The sequence below is a fragment of the Neopelma chrysocephalum genome, unplaced genomic scaffold (genome assembly GCF_003984885.1).
Source record: "Neopelma chrysocephalum unplaced genomic scaffold, ASM398488v2 Primary Assembly neopelma1_96926, whole genome shotgun sequence".
Lineage (NCBI taxonomy): Eukaryota > Metazoa > Chordata > Aves > Passeriformes > Pipridae > Neopelma > Neopelma chrysocephalum.
In genome coordinates, this window is record NW_020925569.1 from 2,561,599 (window position 1) to 2,585,010 (window position 23,412).

At 40.7% G+C, this 23,412-nt stretch overlaps 1 protein-coding gene and 1 long non-coding RNA gene across 2 annotated transcripts in view; both read right to left on the reverse strand.

Moving 5' to 3' along the window:
* SH3GL2 (SH3 domain containing GRB2 like 2, endophilin A1) overlaps window positions 1-22,962 on the reverse strand; it is a 92,272-nt gene extending 69,310 nt beyond the window's left edge. Inside the window, exon 1 of the mRNA XM_027670723.1 lies at window positions 22,833-22,962. Coding sequence (XP_027526524.1) covers window positions 22,833-22,877 — 45 coding nt within the window. The 5' untranslated portion in view covers window positions 22,878-22,962. The remainder of the gene's footprint in view (window positions 1-22,832) is intronic.
* On the reverse strand, window positions 19,586-19,880 carry LOC113960870. Its single transcript, XR_003532128.1, has 2 exons — window positions 19,804-19,880; window positions 19,586-19,705 (listed from the first exon to the last, which is right to left on the reverse strand). It is a non-coding gene; the product is annotated as an uncharacterized LOC113960870 (long non-coding RNA).
* Window positions 22,963-23,412: the final 450 nt, after the last annotated feature.

Sequence of the window (23,412 nt, forward strand, 5' to 3'; positions counted from 1 at the left end):
AAAGACTTTATGGACTGAGAGCCCAAAGTCTTTTAGAATCATAGCCCAAGCTTAACTCTGAATTACCCTAATATACCATACATGATCGCGTTAAGCTGAGTGAAAAAGTTTCTAAAGGCCATCTACAAAAACCTGTTCAGTACCTTGCACAGTGTGTATGAGTGTGGGATTACCACAAGCAAGAAATTGTCAGTGTCTCCTAGCACATCAACACATCAGCAGTCTAAAATTCATTTCAACAGCATAACACTCCTCTTTATGAATTTGCTGTAGCCCTAATGACAACTTACCTCTCTTAAAGAGATTTATCAGGAACTAGAATGACAGGGACACCCTTACCACTGAGATCACCCAACTTGCCTCGTCAACTTTCAGCAAAGAAATCTTGGGATATGTGTCCAATGCATCACTGCTTCCAGTTCATTGCTAAGTCAGCTGCCACAAGGTGGCAAGGTGGAGAAAAGACTGTTGTGAACTCTTCAATTCCCTTTGAACTATGGGATAACTAAGTGAAGAGGGATGGTACATATAACATAAGTACTCAGAATAGCCTCTTCCCTTTTCTATTACATCAGAGTTGCACCTTCCTATTGAGAGACAATATTCAAAGCTAAATCATACTGGTGTTAGTGGAACTCTGTCAGGCCTTTGGTCTAGCTAAGACAATGCTATTCTCAGATTTCACAATTTCCTCTGGTTGCCTCCCACACAAGAAAAAAAAAAGAGGATCAACAATTAAGTAAATTTCTGCTTCATTTTTTGTTCCCTTTTAGTCTGCAAAAGTAAAAACTAGTAAAAATTAAACCCAATTTGGCTGAAGCTCTGGATTTTTCCACTGAAACAAGTGCTTGTCATCATTGGAAATACATAACCTTGTTCATCTAGTAGACAATTGATGGTGCTATTTTTAAAATATAAGTATTTTTAGTGGGGAAAAAAAAGCAAAATAAACTTTGTCTTTTGTCTGCTGCTTAAAAGGGTGAATATTTTCCATTAGTTCAAGAGTAAAAAGCTAAGTCCTTGATTAGGTGTTCAAATAAGTTCTGTGTACTTGTTCTTGAGAAATTTGTATAATTGCATCAAAAATGAAAATAAGCTCTATAGAAGGTAGTATAAAGAGACTGAAGGACCAAACTGTGAACGCCACATTGATAGAAGGAATTCAAGTTCCTAACAAATTTCATTGGACTTCACCACCATGGCATTTAAGAATTAATCTTAAATGATAATACCTTTTACATACTATTACCATGACCAACTTATTTCAACCAGATTACCATAACAAATTTTTAGAGAAAAGCAGATGTTTCACAGATAATTCTGTCAATACTCTGTATTTTTCTGTATATTTCTGTCTTTGTACACCACCAAACCAGATACATGAACAGTATCCCATTTGTCTTTCACCAGTCTATTGCAACATTATTATGCCAAGATGGACTTCTCAAAAAGTCTGACTTTCTTCTCTTAGTACATGTTGTTGATTCCTGAAAATTTTTAATTGCCTCCTCAAGACTAGTATCATGAGAGTTCAAAGGAAAGATGGAACAGAGATATACAAAACAACGTTTCCTTCAGTATCCCTCTTGTAGTGGACATTTAAAATATATCTGAATGGAAAAGAGATGTAAAATAAATAGTGTACTGCTGGAAGAAAGATAGCAGTAGACTACAGTCAAGCTTCTCCACAAAGAGCTTTCCCTTGGGCTGAAATACAGAAAAGCAAGAGCTGAAATTAGGTGAAGCTTCTTTAAAGGAGAGGTCGCAAAGGAGCAATATGCTCTGGGACACCAGCCCATAGCACACTCTATTCTGGAAACCACAAATCTGACTGAAGTGCTAAAACAGGCATCACTGTTCCAACGTCAGTAATCTCTGTGCAAGCAAGCACAAAGGAAAGAACAGTGGAAGGTTCAATTTTCAAATCAGCAGTGTTCTGGGCAAGCCTAGAAGAAATGCAACCTTGTAACATCCCAGAGACAGGGACCATTACCACAACAAAAATTTCAGGTCAGTACTAGCTTTTCAGCTGAATATTGCTTGCTATGATTCTTGAATTGCCAAAGCTCAAAATAAAAGCTCAAATTTTCATAGTCTTGTCCATAAAGCCAACAAATCAGTATACTTAAATTTTACTGTCTCATTTGAAAACTCCCATGACAAATGCAGTAACCTTTTTAGTTCTCCTCTACCTTTGGACTGCAATAAATTAGAATTTATTTAATCCTTAGTTCACTAATAATTCCTCTACTTGGCACAGCAACTACCTAAATCTCAACTAAGCACACCGAAATCTAGGTACTTTTAACGTGACTGAAATGTCAATTTCTATATACAGTCAAATTACAAAGTTATTATTTTATTGATGCTGTTGAACTTCCAAAATACCTTGCAAATTATTTCCCTTTCTGTTTAAATCAGATATGCTATTCTTACAAAACACAGTTATCTTGATTCTTCCATTCAGATCTACTTTCTTCAGATTTCCTCTGTAGGCCTTCACATAGTGGAGCCTTGAACAGTGAATAACCCCTTTGACAGTGCTTGATTCTGTAGGGTACTCAAATGTAGTTTAAAAACAATTTACCAAATTAAGTTGAATTTGTGCTTGCTGCAGGTTGCTGTGGCAATTACCGTGGCTTATCTGCTCTGTGGCATTTTGATAATAAGCATCACTGACTGTCTCAGAGCCCGAGATGTGTCAGAACTTTAGCCACCATCACGTCACAAAGGCACTCTAATTGCACAAAACAAGACTGGAAGACTGATTGTTGCTGGTGTAATTTGGACTGTACAGTCAAAAGTATTTGTCTATTACCATACATTACTAATTTCTTAACTAATTGTTTACCACTACTTCCTGAAGTTACTTGTATGAACAGGAAGGGGGTTACTACAGTGTGTCAGCAGTTCCTATACTGACTGCATTCCCATCTGGAAATGCATCAGCATTTTTCCTCCCTCAAACCAACTCCAAAACAACGTATTTTTTAATCCCAGCATTTGTGTTTTGAATGTTTATGTTGCCCTTTAAAACAGCTTAGAATCAGAACATAAATTTTGAAGAGGTCTTTTTTCTGTTCCTAGGAAAAAGCCATTATTTATATGAAAGGACTTACTCAATATCCCTTTTTTAGGATGATTAAATCCCCAGTTCTCATATTTGCACAACTAGAGAGCTTCCAGATAAAGCCCTGAGAAGGACAATGAGTACTCTTACATGGTTTAAAATGCTAGTGAGGCTTCATTTACCAGCCTTGTCCACGAATGCTCACTGTTAAGCTAATCTTCAACCTGGTTTTGTCTCCTGACAACGTTTTCCAGAGTGATACTCCATAAAGTCTTGTCCTCTTCCTTTTCTCCCAAGAGTGATGATTCTGCTACGACTTGCATCCCTGATGCCAAGGGGTCCCTCACTTGGACATCTGAATCAAAACTGACTTTGCTGATGGCAGCAGCATCAAAATTTCAGGGAAAGGTCTAAACGATGTGATCTTCTCTGCCATTATGAAAGGAGAGACATAATTTCTCACCAGGTAAGCTCCCTTGCTCTTGCAATGCTGTACCCCTACTTGCTCACAAGTAGACTGTGGTTTGCAGTGTAACTGGATGTCATTCTTGTTTTCAGAGCCTTTCACTCCTAAATAACTTCTTCTATTTTAAGAAACTGAAGTTGCTTAAGAAAGAGGAGAAGAAAATCAACAAAACCGTGGCTTAAAAACTGCTAGAAACACACACTGAAACTTCTGTGCCCCAATGAAATGTTTATAAGAACTTCATATTGTCTACATCCCATGGATAAATGTAGCAGGTTATCAACACTTGACAAAATTTTGTGAAAATGTGTATTTTTGAGGAAAACCTGCTCCATTCTATAGATGGTATTAAACCATTATTCTTGTATCACATGATTACTTATTAGCAAGAACTATCTCTACAGGGCAAATCAGCTAGTGGCCCCACTAGCAAAAAGAAGAAACAGTGGATTTGGAACTTAACAGTGAACTTATATTTCATTTAGACATTCAGAAAATACCTAATCCCCAGCACATATTTGTGCTTTAAATATATCACAAGACTAACCAGTCATTAACTATTGTTCAATTATCACTTAGTAGTGAAAGAAGATGTCATAACCCTCTCAGTTTCACTTACGTCTTCTCTCAGAATCAGACAGCTGTTTGCACTACAACCACATCATCACTGAACATATTATTTCATGTCCTCACCAAATTTTGAAAGTATTTCTGTTTTGAATATTCTTCAACACACACCTGAAGTAGCTTAAGAACCATTTATCTGAGAATTCAAGTACAAAGAATATCAATGTGCAGAACTTGAATTAGAAAAATAATCTATTTTCTTTCCCAAATTACATAAAATGAAAGTCCTGTAATATCTTACATAAATTAATAATAAAAATTAGGATATTAAGAGCTTGAAAATGTCCACGTCTTCTGTAGTTGAACTAAGCTACAGAAATTACTTACACCTAAATGTTTGATATGTTATGTATAAATACCTATGCCACAAGCTTCTGCTTTCTTCAACATTACATGTCTTCCTAGCCTTAAATCAGAACCTTAAGCTTAGATGAAAAATCTGAAAGCATAACTGAATGTTTCAGGAAGCCAAATATTTAGTTAACTGCAAATATTTCGTTTACCCTGAAGAGACCAGGCCCTGCATCTTCTAAGAATCTGAGGATTCAGGTTGATCTCCAAGATACAGGTAGACACTACCTCTCAGCAACCTACTGCAGCCTGGTCTTCCCCCCAAGCAAGCCATAAATCATTTTTGCTTTAGGCTCTTTGGCCAGTATGAATAACACTAGGTGACCAAGCGCCTGTCCTTTTTCACACCCTCCACTTCTGGCAGATCTACACTGCATATTTGCCCTAACACAGCTAAGCGTTGGTTGGGAACTGACTTGATTCCTGACCTCCAGACCTCTGGCAAAAGAAGCCATTTGCTTATTTTGTAGCAAAGCAGTTTTTTCTTCTACTGTTTGTTTTACTTGTAAAGGCTTTATAGTGGCTTTAATCCCAAGGGTATTGTTAAGACAGCAATCACAGTTATTTATCACAGCCATATACTAATATTCCCATATCAGTACAGTGATCTTTGTTTTGCCAGAGCCTCCCTTTCCCTCTGCCACTGAACAACACCCTGTAGGCCGAGTATCTGTTGACTGCCTCTACTCAGTGCAGAAAAACCAAGTTACAGTACTGCTGTTTTTATAAAACTACTTCATTGGGGTCAAGATATCACCCAGTGCAGATGAGTCACCTCTGCAGTTTTAGACACGGGAAAACAATTCACAGAGTAGAACTAGAGGAGGTGAGATTTAAAGGAAACTTTACAGAGGACTCAAGAATAATTTACTTAACAGTCTTAGGGACTGGTTAAGTAAGTTTCATGCTCTGTTGTGAATATAAATAGTTAAAAACATATTACGTAATGGAGAGGATGTGATGTGTAGTACTTAATTAAAGCACTCATTACCAATGATTTTGACATTGTCTCTCACAGTACCCTTCTGGACAAATGTCCAGCATACAGCTAGGAAAGTCTACAAACCTGTTGAATGAGAAATTGACAGATGGGTCTGGCTTATAGTAAATGGGGTTACAATCAGGTTGGCAGACAGTCACCCTAGGGGTTCCCCGGGCTCAATTTTAGGGCCAGTGATCCTCAGTGTTTTTATAAATTATCTGGACACGGAAATCAAAGGTAGATAAAAAGAAGTTTGCTGATATTACTAAAACAGGAAGAGTTGTGGACTCTCTAGTAGGTAGAAAGGCCTTACAGAGAGATGTGAATAAACTAGAAAGCTGGGCAACCACCAATCATTTGAACTTTAACAAGAGCAAGTGCTGGATTTTCTACCTGGAATGGGGTAATCCTGGTTATTCATACAAGCTGGGAGAGAAGAGCCTGGAAATCAGCCCCATGGAAAGACATGAGGGTTGATTGCAAGTTGAATCTGAGTCAGCAGTGCCCTCGCAGCCAGGAGAGCCAACCATGTCCTGGGTGGCATCAGGCAAAGCATCACCAGCTGGTCCTGCTCTGCACTGCATTGGTGAGGCCTCACCTCCTGTGTGCAGTTTTGGGCAGCTCAGTACAAGTAGGACATCAGACTGCAAGCGTGTGGTCACAGGAGGTAGTGAAAGGTCTTGAGGGCAAGACTTACAAAGAGCAGCTGAGGTCACTTGTTGGGAAGGTCATTATCCCAATGCCAACAATGGAAAGAAAAGGCTGTATACTAAGTCTATGGAGGAATTTATTGATTTTGAAACGTCTGGGGTTTTATTACTTCAAAACATCACAATTTTATTTATTGTTTTCCTAAAAGTTCCAGAACATTGAGGTAAATTATTTACTTGAAAATGTTTATTTAATGGACTTTTAAAGTAAACACTGGCCCCTGCACTTGTTGAAAGGTTTAGAATCATGAACACCCAAAATTTCAAATCAAGAACAATACAAAACCAGTCCAAATTTTTTTAACTCATGCTTTTAATTCAGCCTCTCAGTATAATAATGGCTGACTTCGTGACTTTTAAATGTTCATAGCTGACTATGCTATATATCAAAATAGCACTGCTTGTCTCATTAAACTACCATAATTTGCAACTTGGATATGCAACATAAAATATTAATCATCACTTCAGAAGCCACTTTCATCCCTTGATTTGTAGTAGGGTAATGTTCAGGTTAAGTTTGCTACAAAAAGCTTGCTGATGTCTTTTCTCCTAGTATCCACATTCACCCCTTTATTTTCACATATATACAAGGGAAGCACCATTTCCAGATACTTTGCACTGGTCAAATGGTAACAATAGCTAGACAATTTCTCTGGCCAACCACTTCATTGCTCAAAGAGGAACTTCAGATTACCAAAGGCAGGATGTCTACATCTAAGTATCTCCTACAGTGACACGTGAAAAAACCAGACATATACACAAAAGCACGTATCTCCTTTGTCTGAGTATAACATGCCCATCCCTTATGGCTGGGAGTGCTTGATACATAATCATATACAGGTCTGTGAACAGGATGCACCACAGTAATTTCACTGCTAGTTCCACAAGGACAAGTAAAGTAGAAGAACATGAAATGAAAAAGGCTTTCACATCTATGGGGAGACTCTTAATTGGATTCAAGAATTTTAAATTCATCTCCAAATGCAGAGAAGCAAAGATTGACTCACAGATCTTTCCGCAGAGCATGAGGAGGTGAAATTAGCAGGAAAAGTGAAGGTTATGTGGGCAGAAGAACTGCTATAAAAATAAACACATTTGTAGGGTAAAAAAACGCAAGTACAAGTAATGTATTTATACGGCTCCTGAGAGCTTCATAGTTCCTGAGAGAGGACAAGGACTAGAAGAGAGGAAGAGTGAGTGCCACACACACATCACCCCAAAAGTACACAACTGCCAAGACATCTGAAAACAGGCAAAGCTGGGTTAGTTTCAGTGGGACAGCTACTTTTCATGACATGGCTCAAGCAATCAAACTATAAAACTGTGTGTACCAAGTTAGTATATTTATATATTCAGTACAAAGGAAGTGTATGGGGATTTGTATAAAGGATGTGTTTGTCACAGTCTGGTTTTGTCCTCACAGCAGCAAGGACATTGGTATAGGGCTGGGTGTATACGTAGGATGCCACTGGGATACTCCTATCTTTATAGTTATTTGCAGCATGAGCTATAGCAGTCTGAGGGAAAGCAACAAATAAGCTGCGATGCAAACGAAGAATTGAAAGGCAACTAAATTTATGCAATGTGGCTCTGATGAAGTGCATTGCTTTACTGGAAGTACCTAGAAATATAAGCCCCCAAAGGCCAGGAGGCATCATGCTCTCGATTCTTCAGAGTGATGCAGAGTACAGGGAGTTCTCATACTCACCTAAGATGTTAAAGTTCCTAAAATTAGCTTTGCCTATTGAGTGTGGATTAAAGCCCTCAGATCTTTCATTCCCACCGATTAACTGATCAACAGCAAAACCTCAGCTGGCAGATCTATCTCGTTTGAAAAGTGTAGTTTTAAAACAGGGTATGTCAAATCACTCACAACAGACAAATATGGCAGCTCACCAGCACTGCACACTTGCGTAAATTAGCAAATCAGGAATTATACAGCATGCCTTGTGTAAGGGAGTACTTTTGAATTAGATGATCAATGGAGCATAGAGAGTGATAAAGGAAATCATATTAGGATGTGAAACCAGCTAGAGTATGGTACAATGTAACTTCATGGCACAAGCTAATTGTAAGGTCCATTGTGCTTTTTAGCAAGTCAGCCTGATATCCCCTATTATCAGAGCTGAGTTCTTCCTTGCTTTTGCTACATATTGCAAGATAGATACATCTACCCTTGAAACACAATGGTAGAGGTCATACATAGGGGTGAGAAAGATGATGATGGGAGGAAGATTATGTGGGCAGGGGTTGCTCGCCCCTTGCCCCACAAGTAGGGCATGCGCAGACTGTTGCCATTAGGTAATGATTAGGCGGTGTTTGGCTGCCATTCGGGCATCACCTTATACTGTGTAGTGGCCCTACATAGTATAATGTGGAACTGATAAAAATGGGGTGTCAGGACTGCTGAGCCGAGCGATACTCATCCTACCACCGAGACTGTGTTGCTCCGCGGGGACGCCTGCTAAGCATGGGTACCGACCAGCTGCTGCAGATCCTGGTAGCCCTGGCCTGTCTGTGTGGGTAAGCACAGCTGATTGATAGGAAGCAACCGAGAGAACTAACTTTTTTTTAATTTTTTATCCTTTTAGTGTCCCTTTAATTCCCCTTTATTATTGAATAAGTTGTTCATAGTATTTTCCCTTTAATTTCCCCTTTTACTAACCAATACCATGTTAATAGTTATCCATAATATTGTGTTAAAATCCCTTTTTTGGCATCCCTTTTTATTAGTTAAGATTACACTATATTGAATGCTGTTCATAGTATTTGTTTTAATACCACACGATAAGGTAGTTATTTTGTATCTCTTTAGTTTTTTGGTTTGGTTTTTTTTTCCTTTCACTAAGTTTATTGTTATTATTACTATTTTCACTGTAATAAAGATATTTTGTGTGTTTGAATATCTGTGCACTTGTTTTATTCCGGGCATGTATCCTAACGAACGGTTACACCTTGGCAGCAAGACCAGCATAAGGCAAGATTATATGCTACTCTAATCATTGGGTTCTGGTTGCATGAGGACAACGGCTCCTATCAGGAAAAACCAAAGAGATACGTAACAGCAATAAATAACAAGATAAACAGACATTTGCCCTCAGGGCAGTGTCGACAATAGCCATCCTCTTTGGCATACCAAGAGATCCATGAATTCAGTTTCCTCAGGAGTTTGCAGCTGTTTTTCCAGTGTCACAGCTTCGTCATATTGTTGAAACAAAAGTGATGCAAAGCAGAGAGAGGAATTCCCAGCAGAGCTTGCACTGACACTGGAAGTCCTTTAGTTATGACAGTTATACACTGCCTAGTTTATGGCTGGGTGCACAGAAAAAGAGTGGTTAAGGATCCTTTACTTCTTAGGCCAACTATGGCAGTTATAAAAGCTCACAATGGAACATAGAAGTGGTTTGTCACCAGACTCCTATGTTTGCATGATCCAGACCTAGGAGATGTGATCAATCAGTGCTGTACCATGTTCCTGAGTATCTCAGATCTGCTGAAGATGACACTCCTCGATGGCAAGACAGCAGTGTTACCGAGAGCACCAGTGGGTTTTTCAGGAGTTACATCCTGGTCTCATAGTAGGTCATGTTTCTGTAACACTTCCCATGTAGGTCAGTGCCTCAGAGGATACAATCTAGTTCTTTAAAACATGATGAAGGTAAAGAAACCTGCTTTGCCACATCTCTTCGCTACTACACTATTTCTTAAAAATACAGCCCTCTTGATCCATAAATCTACATGACTTCTTTTCTCTGTTGATGATACTACTTTTCTTCTTGTATCTACCTACACCCTTGCTTGCAAAGTGAGTTAGTAGGAGCCAAACAATTTACTAAATTTAAAACTCAATCAGCCCATCAGCTGAACATAGAGCTTTTCAGAGCTGTGTGAAAACAAAATTTTAAATATTCCCATGACATAGAAAAGCCCTCCTGGACCAGGAGGACTGCTTCCTGCAGTTTTCACAACCCTTTTGCACTGTGTGACTTTCCAACATAGACACTGCCTCAGAAGTTCAGGTCAGCTGCTGCATCGGAAAGCAAGCAAGAGGGAGGGGCACAAATGCGCACTGTCAAATACATGGCACACATTTTAAACTAGAACAGCTCTCAAGGGAGGTAAACTTTAAGGAAACAAAATAGCTCAGAGGAACTACTGACAGGTCTTTGCAATGCCCATCATCTGTCTGCTGCTATGTGTTGTTACCCCCTCAAAACTCTTAAGTCTTACAAACATATAGTTATAACAAAACACTAGGTTTTGCCCTTGATAGAACTGAAAATTTAAACCGTAAACCCAAGGCAATTCAGTAAAGAAGAAAAAGGAGTCAGTATGACTACTTTTAAAATGTCTGGATTCTGTAACGTCTCCTTAATGTTTTGGATTATATGCTGTTAAAATACTATTAAAAAACAAACAAACAAACAAAAAGCAAACAACAAAAAACTGTTAAAAATTACTCCTGAACACTTAAGACAAAATAAATTACCAAAATACCCCAAATCAGCAGCATTTAGTCTGCAGAATGTTTTCTGGCTGCTGAATAAAGGCATGTAGAACATACATTAGTGAATATCTCTTATTAACAACCAGGTCACCTCCACTGTACGTTTGCCTGAAGTCTCCATATAAGGAAAATACTGGTAAAAGTTTTTGTAAATGTTGGTTATGCATCATAATTTAGAACAGTTGTTAATAACAGGACTCTTGCCGTTTAAAAATAAATAAGGTATCAGCACAAACCCCAACATTTCCAGCCTGCAAACCAAACATGTTATTTCAGTAGAGCCAGGGAGTCACAATCATACTCACAATGAATGAATTGCTTAAGTCTTAGCTCCTTGACCACACTGAGATGGTGCAGAGGAAACAAGCTCACAAACCCTGCCATAAATTCCTCAGATGTCAAAGGCTGGCATGGAAAAAGAGTCAAAAGTCACGTTTTCTGCTCTCCTGGTCACTTTGCAGCAGAAATGTGAGAACAGAAATGGGTGCAGAAGAGTGCACTGCAGACCTTTTTCTCCTAGCACAGGCTTGGGAGGGTTGTGGCAGAAAACAAAGTTGCTGTAAATATGCTTTATTTTCTCTCTCTCTTCCCCCCCCCCTTTCACTCCTCCCTGGGATATTTTGTCAGAGACTTAGGCTTATTTGTGACAGGACAGGAGAGACTTCCTATACGTTTCCCTCAACACTTCCCCATAGTTTAGCATTGGGCACCTAGAAATGGCTACTTTCTTCTTAAATGTACAGAAACTAACCTCCAAGGCAAGCCCACGCAAGCAAAAACAAGGCAACAGCATTTCAAAGCATTTTCAGTTCTCACCTGGGAATACTAGGAAGCAAGTTGGCAGTAGCTTATCCACGCTTCTTAGTGCTGCTAAGCTTCAACATTTCACATCTTAAATCTATAACCACAAGCTCAGTCACTCTCAAGGACAACAGTGGATACTTTGAGCCAGGAAAGGGACACCCCAGACACCTGATGACATCTGACAGTGATACAGACACAGTGTGCTGTCCTACCATGATGACATGCATGATGTTGCATTATAGGAAAAAAAATCATAATATTCCTTATATGCTCTTCTGCTAAGTTCTCAGTGTAGTGCTAATAAAATTACTAATATACAGCATGCAAATTCAACACCTGGCCACACTCTTCCCTCTTGCTGGCTCTCTGCTACTTGCTCCATTACATGATCTCAGAAGCCCTAAGTTTCAAGCTCTGAGTCCTCTGGTTCAGCCATCCATAGGGATGTTGCTTGTACTCCTGATTTGATCTTCATTCTTTAACAAAAAGTTCATTTGACATGGATGGCTTCTTCCCCAGCTGCTTAATTTAGCTTCCCAACTTTTATTTTATTACAAGCCAATTAATACAGCATTTAAAGGAAATAAAATTTTTCATAACAATAGTTTACAAAGGTTTTTAAGAAATATCAGGAGAAAATGAGAAAAAAAAAGTCTGCAGCAGTGAATCTGCTTGTAGGTCAAGAATTTTCCCTGGACACACATGTAGTTAATGTGCAAACACAAATGAGAAAAATATGGAACTACAATAGGATGTTTTATTGCAGCTTCATTAAATTTTCAAATCTCTTTTGCTCCTATGTGCTGTGCAAGAAGAGAGAGAAAGTCTTTCACAAGTGACAAGATAAAACAGTACCATACCTGTGTGTCTCTAGGGAAGCTTTCAAATATGCTCAAGAAGATTGCCTTCATGTTATAAAAGTTGGCAGAAATCCAATATAGCTGATTTTAATGTATGTTTTGGGAAGTGGTCTTGGTCTTAAGATGAGAGGAGTAAATCAGCAATTACCATACCAGAACCCAAATCACAGCAACAGAAATGAGGGTAAGGCCAGGCCTTGGGCATCACTGAATTTACTCCTATAGTCTGGTAGATATTTTCAAATTGTAGTCCATCCACATTCCAATTTGTTTTTATCTCAGGTAATTAGTCTATTATTAAAATAGATTCTGCAGTGGAAGCAGTAGGCCCCAGTCAGAAATTCAACCCAAGCGTGCTTGGCTGCTTTCTTGTCCAGTACATTTAGGATGTACATCAAGAAACAAGACAGCCAAAACCCCAGCTCCTGAAGTTGAGGCTTTTGAGACCTCCAGCGCCACAACTACATAGATGTCCAGAGATTTACATTGTTCTGAGGAAGAAGAATATATACATAATTTATGATATGCATTGAGCAGCAGAGAGCAGAAGAGTAGCTCCTTTTGTACAGATGTACTGAAACTCTTGTCTAAGTATGCAGCAATGCTTTCTCATGTTAAAGTAACAGGGTCTCCCCCCTCCCTCAGGGTTATCGAGAAGTATGAGAAATAAATAATCTGTTTTTATTATAAGCAAATAAATTTAGTGAAAAAAACAGAAGGGGGTGGAGTTTTTCTTTCTTCATTTAGTTCCAAGGTTTTTTTAGGCGTATTGTGAAAGCTGTAAGGTGGAGGGTCCTATCCGGGCTTGACACTGGGAACCTTTGCGGTTGGGAATAGGGAAAAGTATAAAAATAAAAATGTACCCTCTGCCACATGGCCACCCATTGTGTGTGGAGAAACCCCCCTGTACAAAGGCCAGGGGGAGTACGTCACAAATCAATCAAGAGGGAAGGTAACACCCCCTCATGAGTCTAAGAAATTACCTTTTAAGGTAAAATACCTTACACTTGTTGAATATTTAACAGCTTACGTAACCAAAAGGATACAAAAGGGCGCGTTTTTCAAATGGCAGTGTGCTCGGACCAGGTCACGGGTTTGTGCACCCAGTGCGCTGTTAATAAAGCTCTTTGTTTCACTATATTTGGCCGTCTTCTAAATTTTGATTAGAGATATTTCTCACAGAAGCAAGACAAACTTGGACAATCTTGACTTTTATCTTAAAAGGCCATTCATCTGTATAGCCAGTAAGTGTTACTGCATTCTGCCTTTGCAGCCTGACTACATACTTTCAGTCACTCACAGCATCCTAGGCAGCCGCACAGACGTCACAGCACTACAGGGAGCCCCAGGAATAGGCTAACCCAGAGTTCAGCTTCTGCCTGGGAGAGTTTTGAGCTTCACTTAACTGTTTGAATGAGTCATCAATTTGAAGCAGGGACTTTGCTGATCATAATCTAGCAGAACTTTGGCAGTCAGCACTGGGGAGACTTTCCACACGCAAAATATAAAGGCTCTGCCAGTCTGCTCAGGACAGCAACCTCTCCCTAGGGAAAGGAACAAGTATCATGGAGAGCTTATTTCCCAGTGACAGTCCAGCAGTTTTTATTAAAATACTATTCCAAAATCACAGTAGAAGAGGAGTATTTCTTTTTCCTTATTCTTTCTCCCTGTGAGACAGGAAATCTGCGACAGCTGGGGTTGCCATCTTAGAGACAATGTTAGCTTTTCTCCTTGTTAGTCACATTTGATTCCACGTATAGTGAAGGATACCATTAAATTCACGCTCACCTCTTTAACCCATTGGTGTTACTCAGGCTGTATGTGTTTTGGGAACACTGTCATCTTTTCTCTTGGACTGGAACAATACACAGTATCACTGTTTCCAGATCAGGAACTGAGGATCCTTGAAATAGGTTAATGAAGCAGGAAATACCAAGTGCTAGCTTCATTCAGTAACATCTGCCATTCCTTCTGCCTCTAGTCAGTCATCCATACATACTAGAGCAGAGAATTTACCCCTGCTCAGTTTTCAGGACTTCCTGTTGTGGACCTGCACAGTCTTTTATCCTCACATATCTTTTTGATATCTTAGTCCAGCAGAATACCCTCCAGAGGCTGTAGAGCTTTGGTGTCTTATTTCAAGTGTTACAGGTTTTTTGGTTCCTAAAAATGTTAGCATATTGTTGAACATTCTTCATGCCTCAGTTTTGTTTTAAAAGTTCTTATTCCTTTCATAACAGTGGAAAATAAAATCAAATTCCATTCATTCCTGGCCAGTGTAAGAAACGGCATGAAACAACCAACAGAATACTCAATTAGGACCTCCCTCTAAGTACTGAAACCTCCTTTCACTTCAATTGAAGCAAGACCCAGTTCTAACTAACTGTGCTTGTATGACAAAGGTAGGATTCCCAGAGAAATACAAATGCACCTGGTGAATTAGTTGAGAAAAATACACTAACTGGTCATCTCTAATGCCTTAACCAGTTCTGTCCACTTTCTTGCAATGGAATGATGTGCCTTAAGTGTGATGTCCTCAAATCCCTTTCCAAACAAAATCAATTAAGTTGAAAAGCTGCTCTTCTACTCGCAGAAAGAAACCCATCCATTGCAGAATTATAACTGGAAAATTGCAGCACTTCAAATTCAGCCCATAGATTAACTTTCCAAGACAGATAAGTGACTCATCTGGAAAGGCAAACGCTATTTTTGACATTTATACCGTATGAATTATTAACTGGTTTGCTGCATCTAGATTGATTTTGCGTGAAAGGGAATTTCTGGCACATACATTGAAGCTGAAAAGTGTACAGACTGGAACAGAACTCAGCAAAACTATCTAATCGGCTAGTGCTGCTTTAAAGAGCAAGTCCTGTCAGTATACTTACAGTCATAAAGATGAAATCAACAATAATTTGCAGGAAAATTTTCTTTCTGGAGAAAAAAATACAACTTTCATCTTGTTTGGAACATGTTATGCTATCCTATTTCATTGTGGTTGCACTCTTCCCCCCAGAAGCAGAACAAAAGTGATGTCTAGCGCTTAAGAATATTTTAAACTGGAAAATAAATTGTGTCCTCATTCTTTTTACTCACCGAATTTCTTAACACAAATATGAAAAACAAGGCCTACATCAAAATGTTTAGATAAACTGTTCACATTTAAAGACCTCTGGCAGCCAACAGAAACTGGAATTTAGGCAATGGAAAAGAATAACATTTGATATATAAAACCACAAATTATTAAAAAATGGAACTGAAATTCCCAAAACTATGAAGAAGGCAGAGGTAGATGTAAATATTTTAACAGTGTGAAGTGTTCTGCTGCCATCAAAATAGAGGGGGGAAAAGGGGGCAAAGACAACATTTTTCTCTATTTTAGAACTTCTGCTTATGAAGTATTCAGTATAGTATCCCCTTTTCACAGCCCGATGAAAATTACATCAATGCTGACAAGAATCCCAGCTAGTGGCACCTACCTGTTCTGAAACACATGCGCATTCAATTCACCAGCCCTCCCCCAGTGAGAGGCCCGTTAGCTGAACCAGTGGTTGAATTTCTCGTTCTTTCAGCAGGCCCTCTGGCATGACATGAAACAGCCTTTAGACGCTGCCACTAGCAAGGTTACATTGTTGCTGCCTCAGCAGCATCTTTGCTGGGATCAAATAATACTTCTTTTTGGCAATAGGCAAAGAAAGTAAGAGCAAACTGCTGCCCCTTGGTGTGAACCATGAGATGCTGCAACAACTACTCCACTATGATTTCAGCCTACAAAATGGAAAATTTTTTTTCAAAGCTCTTTAGTTATAAAGATACAGCTTCCATCACGGACACGAGAGCATCATCACTACTACATCAAGTACAACTACATATCCATGAATCACTCTGTTGAGGTCCACCACAGCAGTTTCCATTTACGCTGAACTTCAAACAACCACTTATGATTTTTAATGTTCTGCCATGCAGGTCTGTAGAGCCTCCATGAAGTGAAAGTTTGTGAGAAATGTTAGCACAGTAAATATGAATTTCCCTCTTTTTTTCCTCTGCTTTGAGAGAAACAAAAACAACTCTTAGCACTTCTATGATGGACTGGATGGATTCCTGTAACATGTGCTATAACCTCAGATTATAAAAAAGCTACTATTTTGCCTCCAAGATTAAGTGTAGGATTAGGTAAGAACCAAAGGCTAGGTAATTCTGCCATAGCAAACATCATCACAATAATACCATGCTGTAGCTTGGCTTTCCTTCATCTAAAGATATTGTATATTTATTATCATAAATATCATATATTTAAGAAAGAATCAGCACCACCACTGTCCATCAAGGGCCACTACATGAGAAGAAATTAAGAATGAGAGTCACAGAAATTTCTGGAAAGAAGCAAAAGGGAGACTTTTTAGTTCTAGGAGAAAAGTTTGTGTGGAGGATATTTTGGCTGCCCTTGAGCATACCACAGACTTTCACTGAGAAGAGGGTCATGAGCCTGCTTCATCAGGGCATTTCCCACTGAATGCTGTCCATACAGTTTCTCTTCAGATGTATTCACAGAGTGAATGTATTCACATTCAGCTCCTTATGGCCTGCAAAGCAGATTTTCAACTCCTTCCCTCCTTTTGAGCTTATAAAAGCCAAAGATTTCACTGGCACACTACTAGGTCATGAGAGTGTTCAAGATTCTTGACCTTCCAACCTTCACAAGAAATGTGTAAGACCAACCCAGCATTCTCCCTCAATTTTCAATTGGCAGCTACATAAAACTACAGAATCTCCTGCGCAGTAACCTCTGCAAAATCTGTTTTGATTAAATCTGCTTATGCTGCTTCAGCACTTTTATGAAGCATGCTATCAACCAGTATGCTAGTCACGAGGGCACATTTAAAAATTAAAGACACTTTTGCATGAATGACCAAGAGCAGCCAGTTCTTCCTTGCTGTGTAACACTTCCAGTTAAAATGGAAGTCAAGATATGAAACGAAAATCTGATACAGGCTGTGTTTTGAGCACAGCATCCACAGGTATTCTTTGATTCCAGAGATTGCTGGGAGAAAATTTACAGATGTGTGTCATTCAGGGCTCCAGCTTTTATATACTCATACTTACATAAAAACATAAAGTGCACATATCAGGTGGAAAGATACTATGATAACAGATGCTTGAGAAATCCTCACAAAAAAAAAAAAAGCCATTACCTTTTTTGCACACAAAGAAGCAGTTCCTTCAATCAGATTCAGAAACAGGGTTTTTAACTGAAGCAAACTGTTTAAACCACCACCAACTCAGAAAGGTTACAAAGTATCAAACTAAAGGGCAATTTAGATTAAAGTCAATTTTTCATCCTTTCAATTATGTAATATCAATAAAAGGACACATGGGATTTATGCCAAATGTGAACAATGTATTTGGCAACCAAGTTAGAGTGTACAAACCAAAGGAATTTCCCTATCTGCTGTGGAAATAATTCCCTCCACAGCTAAGTGAATGTTTTTTCCAAAAATAGTCTTTATTTTCAGATCAAAAATTTGCTCCCTTTCCTTGACCTCAAAAAGTACCACTTTGTACTGAGAGACACCAACAGACTGCCCTGGTGCGTGCCTCTTGAAGAGAGGTTTCTAGCAGCCTGTTGGGGCACTATCCTCAGAGCCACACCAGCCTGCAAATGACTCTCCTTCCTCCTTCCTCAGCTTGCTCACAAGTTTTCACACCACATGAGAAGGCAGTTCATTAAGCAACACAAAGTGCAGCATTCCCACTAGGAAAAATACAGCATTGTCCAACTTCCCAGATCAACTCCCATATCTACCTACCTTTACAAAGACAGAAAGTGACCATAATTTGGTGGATGAGGCTGAGAGGAAACATGGAAGGAGATAAGCAGACCTACTGTGAGTCTAGCTTCAATCACAGTCAGTTGGAAAAGACAAGTGATGCCCTATCACTGGAAAAGCCTAGGCTGCACACACTCACAGATCCCACTCAACACTGTGGGACAGTCAGGAATATATTTTGAATACAAGGTTGCCAGGGATTTAGGAAAATATTGATAACATGGAACAGTAACAATTGGTTAGTTGCAGTTTAAGAGTCTAGCAAGTGTATAAATCACTTCATATGTAAAGAAGGATTGCTTCACCTATTCCAGTTAAAAACATTGTACATACTTCTGACCAAGGAATTAAAAAAACATTCAGACAGATGAATTATAGTATAGAAATCATTTGACCAGGAGATTAATTTCCATCATACTCATATCCCTACTGATTTCAATGGAACTGCTCCAAGTTTGTGGTGATGCAGACGTTCAGAAGATTTCTGTGGTTTATGATAATAAGCAGACACTCTGTCAGGACACTTTCTAACCAGGTTATCAATGTTTTCAAACTCAACCTCACCCCCCCCTTAACCCTAATGTTCTCTTTTTTACAAATGAACCTAGGTAGACAGCTCCAAATCAATGCAGAGTTCCTATGAAGGCCACAGAATTTTGTGGGTAATAGCATAGCAAGGCAGGAATCTCATTTGCTTCCTATTAGTCACCAGGGTCATTCTCTTACTGGGCAATTCACAGGCTGCCTTGTTAAAGAGGGAAGCACAGTACTTTCCACCTAAAAGTCAGGGCATCTAACAAGCTACTGAAAATGATAAGAGGAGTGGAAGTAATTTCTTGAGATGTTTCTTTCAGTATCAAACCTTTTTCTCTATAAAACTGGTTAATTTTGTCTTGGTGTTGAGACAAATTAGATCATGTTGTATCAAAAAAAAGGAGAATACAGTGGTAGGAAATAAACAGGCTTTTAAATATTACAGGCTTTTGGTTCAAATCACCACATTCGGATTGCTATTTAAATGTCAGTCACATTTATTCAGTGGTTTCCAGAGGAATATCGGATGTGGCCATTCCCAGAATTTTTGTTCATTTCTTTCCCTATGAAATTATTACTTTCTGAAAGCTTAGTTTTGACTATGTCTCACAAGAACCATATTATGCAATGAAAGCACTGATGTGGAAACAAAGCTCATGCTATTTTAAAAAAACCTCTATTTAAATGCCCCAGACGGTCAAACTGGTATCACCCATAGTGATTGCGGTAGTTTTAAAACTGTACACAAACCTGTAGAAGCAATATTCTCCCAGTCACACTGACATAGCACTAACGGAAAAGGAGTCTGCATGCCTAAATAAAAGGGACCATTTGGCAGCACAGCACTTGGTTGCTCATTTCTGGAAAAGCACTCTTTAGTGCAATCTTCCTAGCTCCAGGATGTCTTACAGATTTGCAGCAGCACAGTTAACATTCAAATGGGGTTATTTCTCCTTCTTAGGTGCTCTGTGGATAATAGAATTAAATGAATAATCTAACCTGCTCCATACTGGTCAATCTAGTATCTTGCAATTCTGTATTAATGTCACAACTTCCAGACTCACCCTGCTTTTACAAAGTCAGGAATATTTCTTCTAAACTTCATGATGCTGCACAGAGGTAAAACCAGAAAAGTTTTCCTGAAAGGCAGAAGGGTGAACACACCACTCATTCTAGAAGGTGCGAAGCATCCTCCTGCTTTTCAATGACTCACTGTTGTTGCAGCTGGTGCATGGAATTTGACAGCCTTCAAGTTCTTCAGCATGCTTCTGAAGTGGCAGCACTTCATGCAGGTTAGTTTGACATATTACAAGTCAAAGAATTATGAATGAAAATAAAATGCCTGCATTGTATAAAACAATGTGGAAGTCATAATATTTTAAGCTGGTCTATGGAAAGAAGACTTCTGAATGAAACAAACCCTTTTCTATAACATTTAAATTGTATCACAAATTTATACATCTCACTGGAATGGTATTATGTATTAATAATATTGTACACTCATAAACTCTACTTGTTTACAGGGTACTATTGTTACAACAAGAATAATAGCATTAAAGATAGAAAAAAATTAAACCAGAGAATTCAAGACTTTACAATGCTAAACTGGGTTAAAGGCCAGAGCAAGCTGAGAAATTATGAGAAATAACTTGTTCCTGATACGAATTAGGACTCTTCTATGACAGCACATCATATACATAAACATGAGTAAGAACCAAATTAATAACTTAGAATTTTTAAAACTACCAATTTGTTTGGTTCTATTTGGGAAGCTTCATTCACATCAACAATGACAATCTATATTTCACCTGCGGTTTAATCACTAGCTAAAGAATTACTCCCTAGAGCAAGGTTATCACAGCTAAGTCCTGGCTTTCTCACTCATACTACAAACAGGTCAATAAACAGTTTTGTCTTGCAACATACTTGTGAATCATTCTCATACACGAATGTGTATTCATGGCCTGCATGAAACAAGCTGTGAAAGTCAAAGCTGAGGCCAAAAATCCCTAGGTCATCAGATGCCAGGCTGTTAAATCTGGCATCAGAGACTTAATATGTTGTTTCCAGACAGCTAAAACTCTTCCTTCCTTCCAGATAACAGTATTGCTGACAATCAGTGTGAGACTGTCATCTGAAGGAAAAAACAGTACGCACAGACCTTTCACACCATGCTCCCCGAAAAAAAGATGTTTATCTCTGCTGCTGCAGAAGCATTCTCATTAGCTTATAATAATGGAGAACTGAGACTTCTAGTATCCACAAGTGAACTTCAGCTTGCCTCCTTCTTAAACGTGGATGACACAGACACTGAAATTCTTATTTTCAGTACCAGAACTCAGTGCAGTAATGATGATTCCTAGCCTTCTGATGGCCCTGTAGGCAGCAGCAATAGAAACAACAGAGTAGCAGCAGCAGATGGGTGCTGCAGGGTGCGCTCAGACACCCCTAACTGCTCCTTACTGATCTGTTCTGAGTACAGCAGGTTTTTTGTGAGACTTATTTTACCAATGATGCAACACAATCTGACATTAAAGGTGAGACACAATGTCACTCAATGCCTGCATGTGCCTATGCTGGAACTTGACATAACCCATTGCATTCAGAGTCACAATCATAGAATCATAGAATCAACCAGGTTGGAAAAGACCTCCGAAATCATCAAGTCCAACCCTTGATCCAACACCACCGTGGTTACTAGACCATGGCACTAAGTGCCACATCCAGTCTCATCTTAAAAACCTCCAGGAACAGTGAATCCACCACCTCCCTGGGCAGCCCATTCCAATGTCTGATTACTCTCTCCGTAAAAAATTTCTTCCTAATATCCAACCTAAACTTCCCCTGGCAGAGCTTAAGATCGTGCCCTCTTGTCCTACTGCTGGTTGCCTGGGAGAAGAGACCGACGCCTATCTGGCTACAACATAATAGGTACTGGTGTAACTGCCAGGTATTGAAAATCAGAATTTGGACAAATACTTGTATTAAGGATCATTCTTTCAGGGAACATCTCCCTGTATTGCACAAGAGATGAGATGAAAGAGATGAGATGCATGAGAAGGAGAAATACATGGGTGTTGAAAAGCATAACAGCAGAATGTATCTTGTGTGCCTGCACCTACAGACTGTTTGCAGTGACCCGCATGACAGACTGCTTGCAGTGACCAAGACTGCTACCTCAAGATGCCTGCAATGGCAATTAGTAGAAAATAATTTGAGATTTTGTATTTAGTTGCAACCCAAAAAAAGGCACATTGCACAGGTCTTGATCTCAGATCTCTAAATCCAAAGCAGCTCTCTTGACGTCTATGAAACCATTTCAGATTTTTGCCCAAAGCACGCTGAGTCAGAACCTGATTCAGGAATTGTACGCTTGAAGACAATAACACACAGACTTTGTATTACGAAATAACTCGAAGACCGGTGGAAAATCCACCCTGACCTTCCTGCAATATCACACCATGCCTAAAGCAACAGAACCAAACCTCATTATTTGGATTTCAGCTGTAGTCTAGACCTAGAAAACAAAAAGGTCATGTTTATTGCTCTTTTCCCAAAGTCAGGAATGCCTATGGAAACACAGTGCATAGCCCTCGGTAGGGAAGGTTCGAGGGCCACAGCGGGTATTTGCCTCAGCAGCCACCCCCGCGGACTTCAGACGGAGAGGACAGGGCATCCCAGCAGCTGCTCGCGCACCCCGGCAGATCCTGCCCGCTGCCGCAGCGCGGACGGGGCTTGGCGGGGGGGCGGCCCTCCGCAGCCGTGCACCGCGCATCCACGGACACCCGAGCAGATCCACTCCTTCCCGTGCACATCCACTACGCAAAACCCTTCACGCTCACGCGGAGCCGTGACCCACTGGCGCACCACGCACACCCGTGCAGACACGCTCACACCCCCCTCGCACGCACGCTCATCACGCACGACTGGTCACAACACCCCGATCCCACTCGCCGTGCACTCGAGTGGAAATCCGCCCACACAGCGCCCACCTGCACGCACCTGCACGCACCCCTGCCCGCCCACGCATAGGCCGGTCGCAGCCGAGTGCATCGCGGCGGCACCGACTCACGCGCGGGAGGGGGCGCGGTACCTGCGTGGCTTTGTGGAACTGCTTCTTCAGCCCGGCCACCGACATGGCGAGGGCGGCGCGCTGCAGCCGTGCGGAGCCGAGCCGAGCCGAGCCGCAGAGGTCCCGCCGCCGCTCAGCCGGGTCGCTCTCGCTGCCTCCCGCACCAGGGCCCGGCGCAGGCTGTCAGGCGGCGGTGCCGGAGCGCTGTGACGTCAGGACGGGACGCACCGCCTCCTGCCCGCCCCCGCCGGGCAGGTGCCCCGATACCCCCAGCTCCGCGGCTCCCGGGGTTTCGCAGCGCCGCCGCAGTACCGCCACCGCTGCACCACCGCCGGCCCGGGCACCCTGCCCCGCACCCCCGCCCGCCCCCTCGTTCGGTGGGCAGCTTTCGCACACGCGCGTCCAGCGGTGGAACCTGCGTTCGCCCCGTGCGGACACTCTCGGGGGGAGCACCCGCGCCCCGCCGCGTCCATCTGGGTCACGGACGTGGGCTTCGCGGTCCTCCCCTCCCTGCGTGGACCTCGCCTCAGCGTCCTACCCGGCAGGAAGCGGGACGCCTATATCCGCGGGACATCATCCGCGGAAATAATCCCGAAGGGAA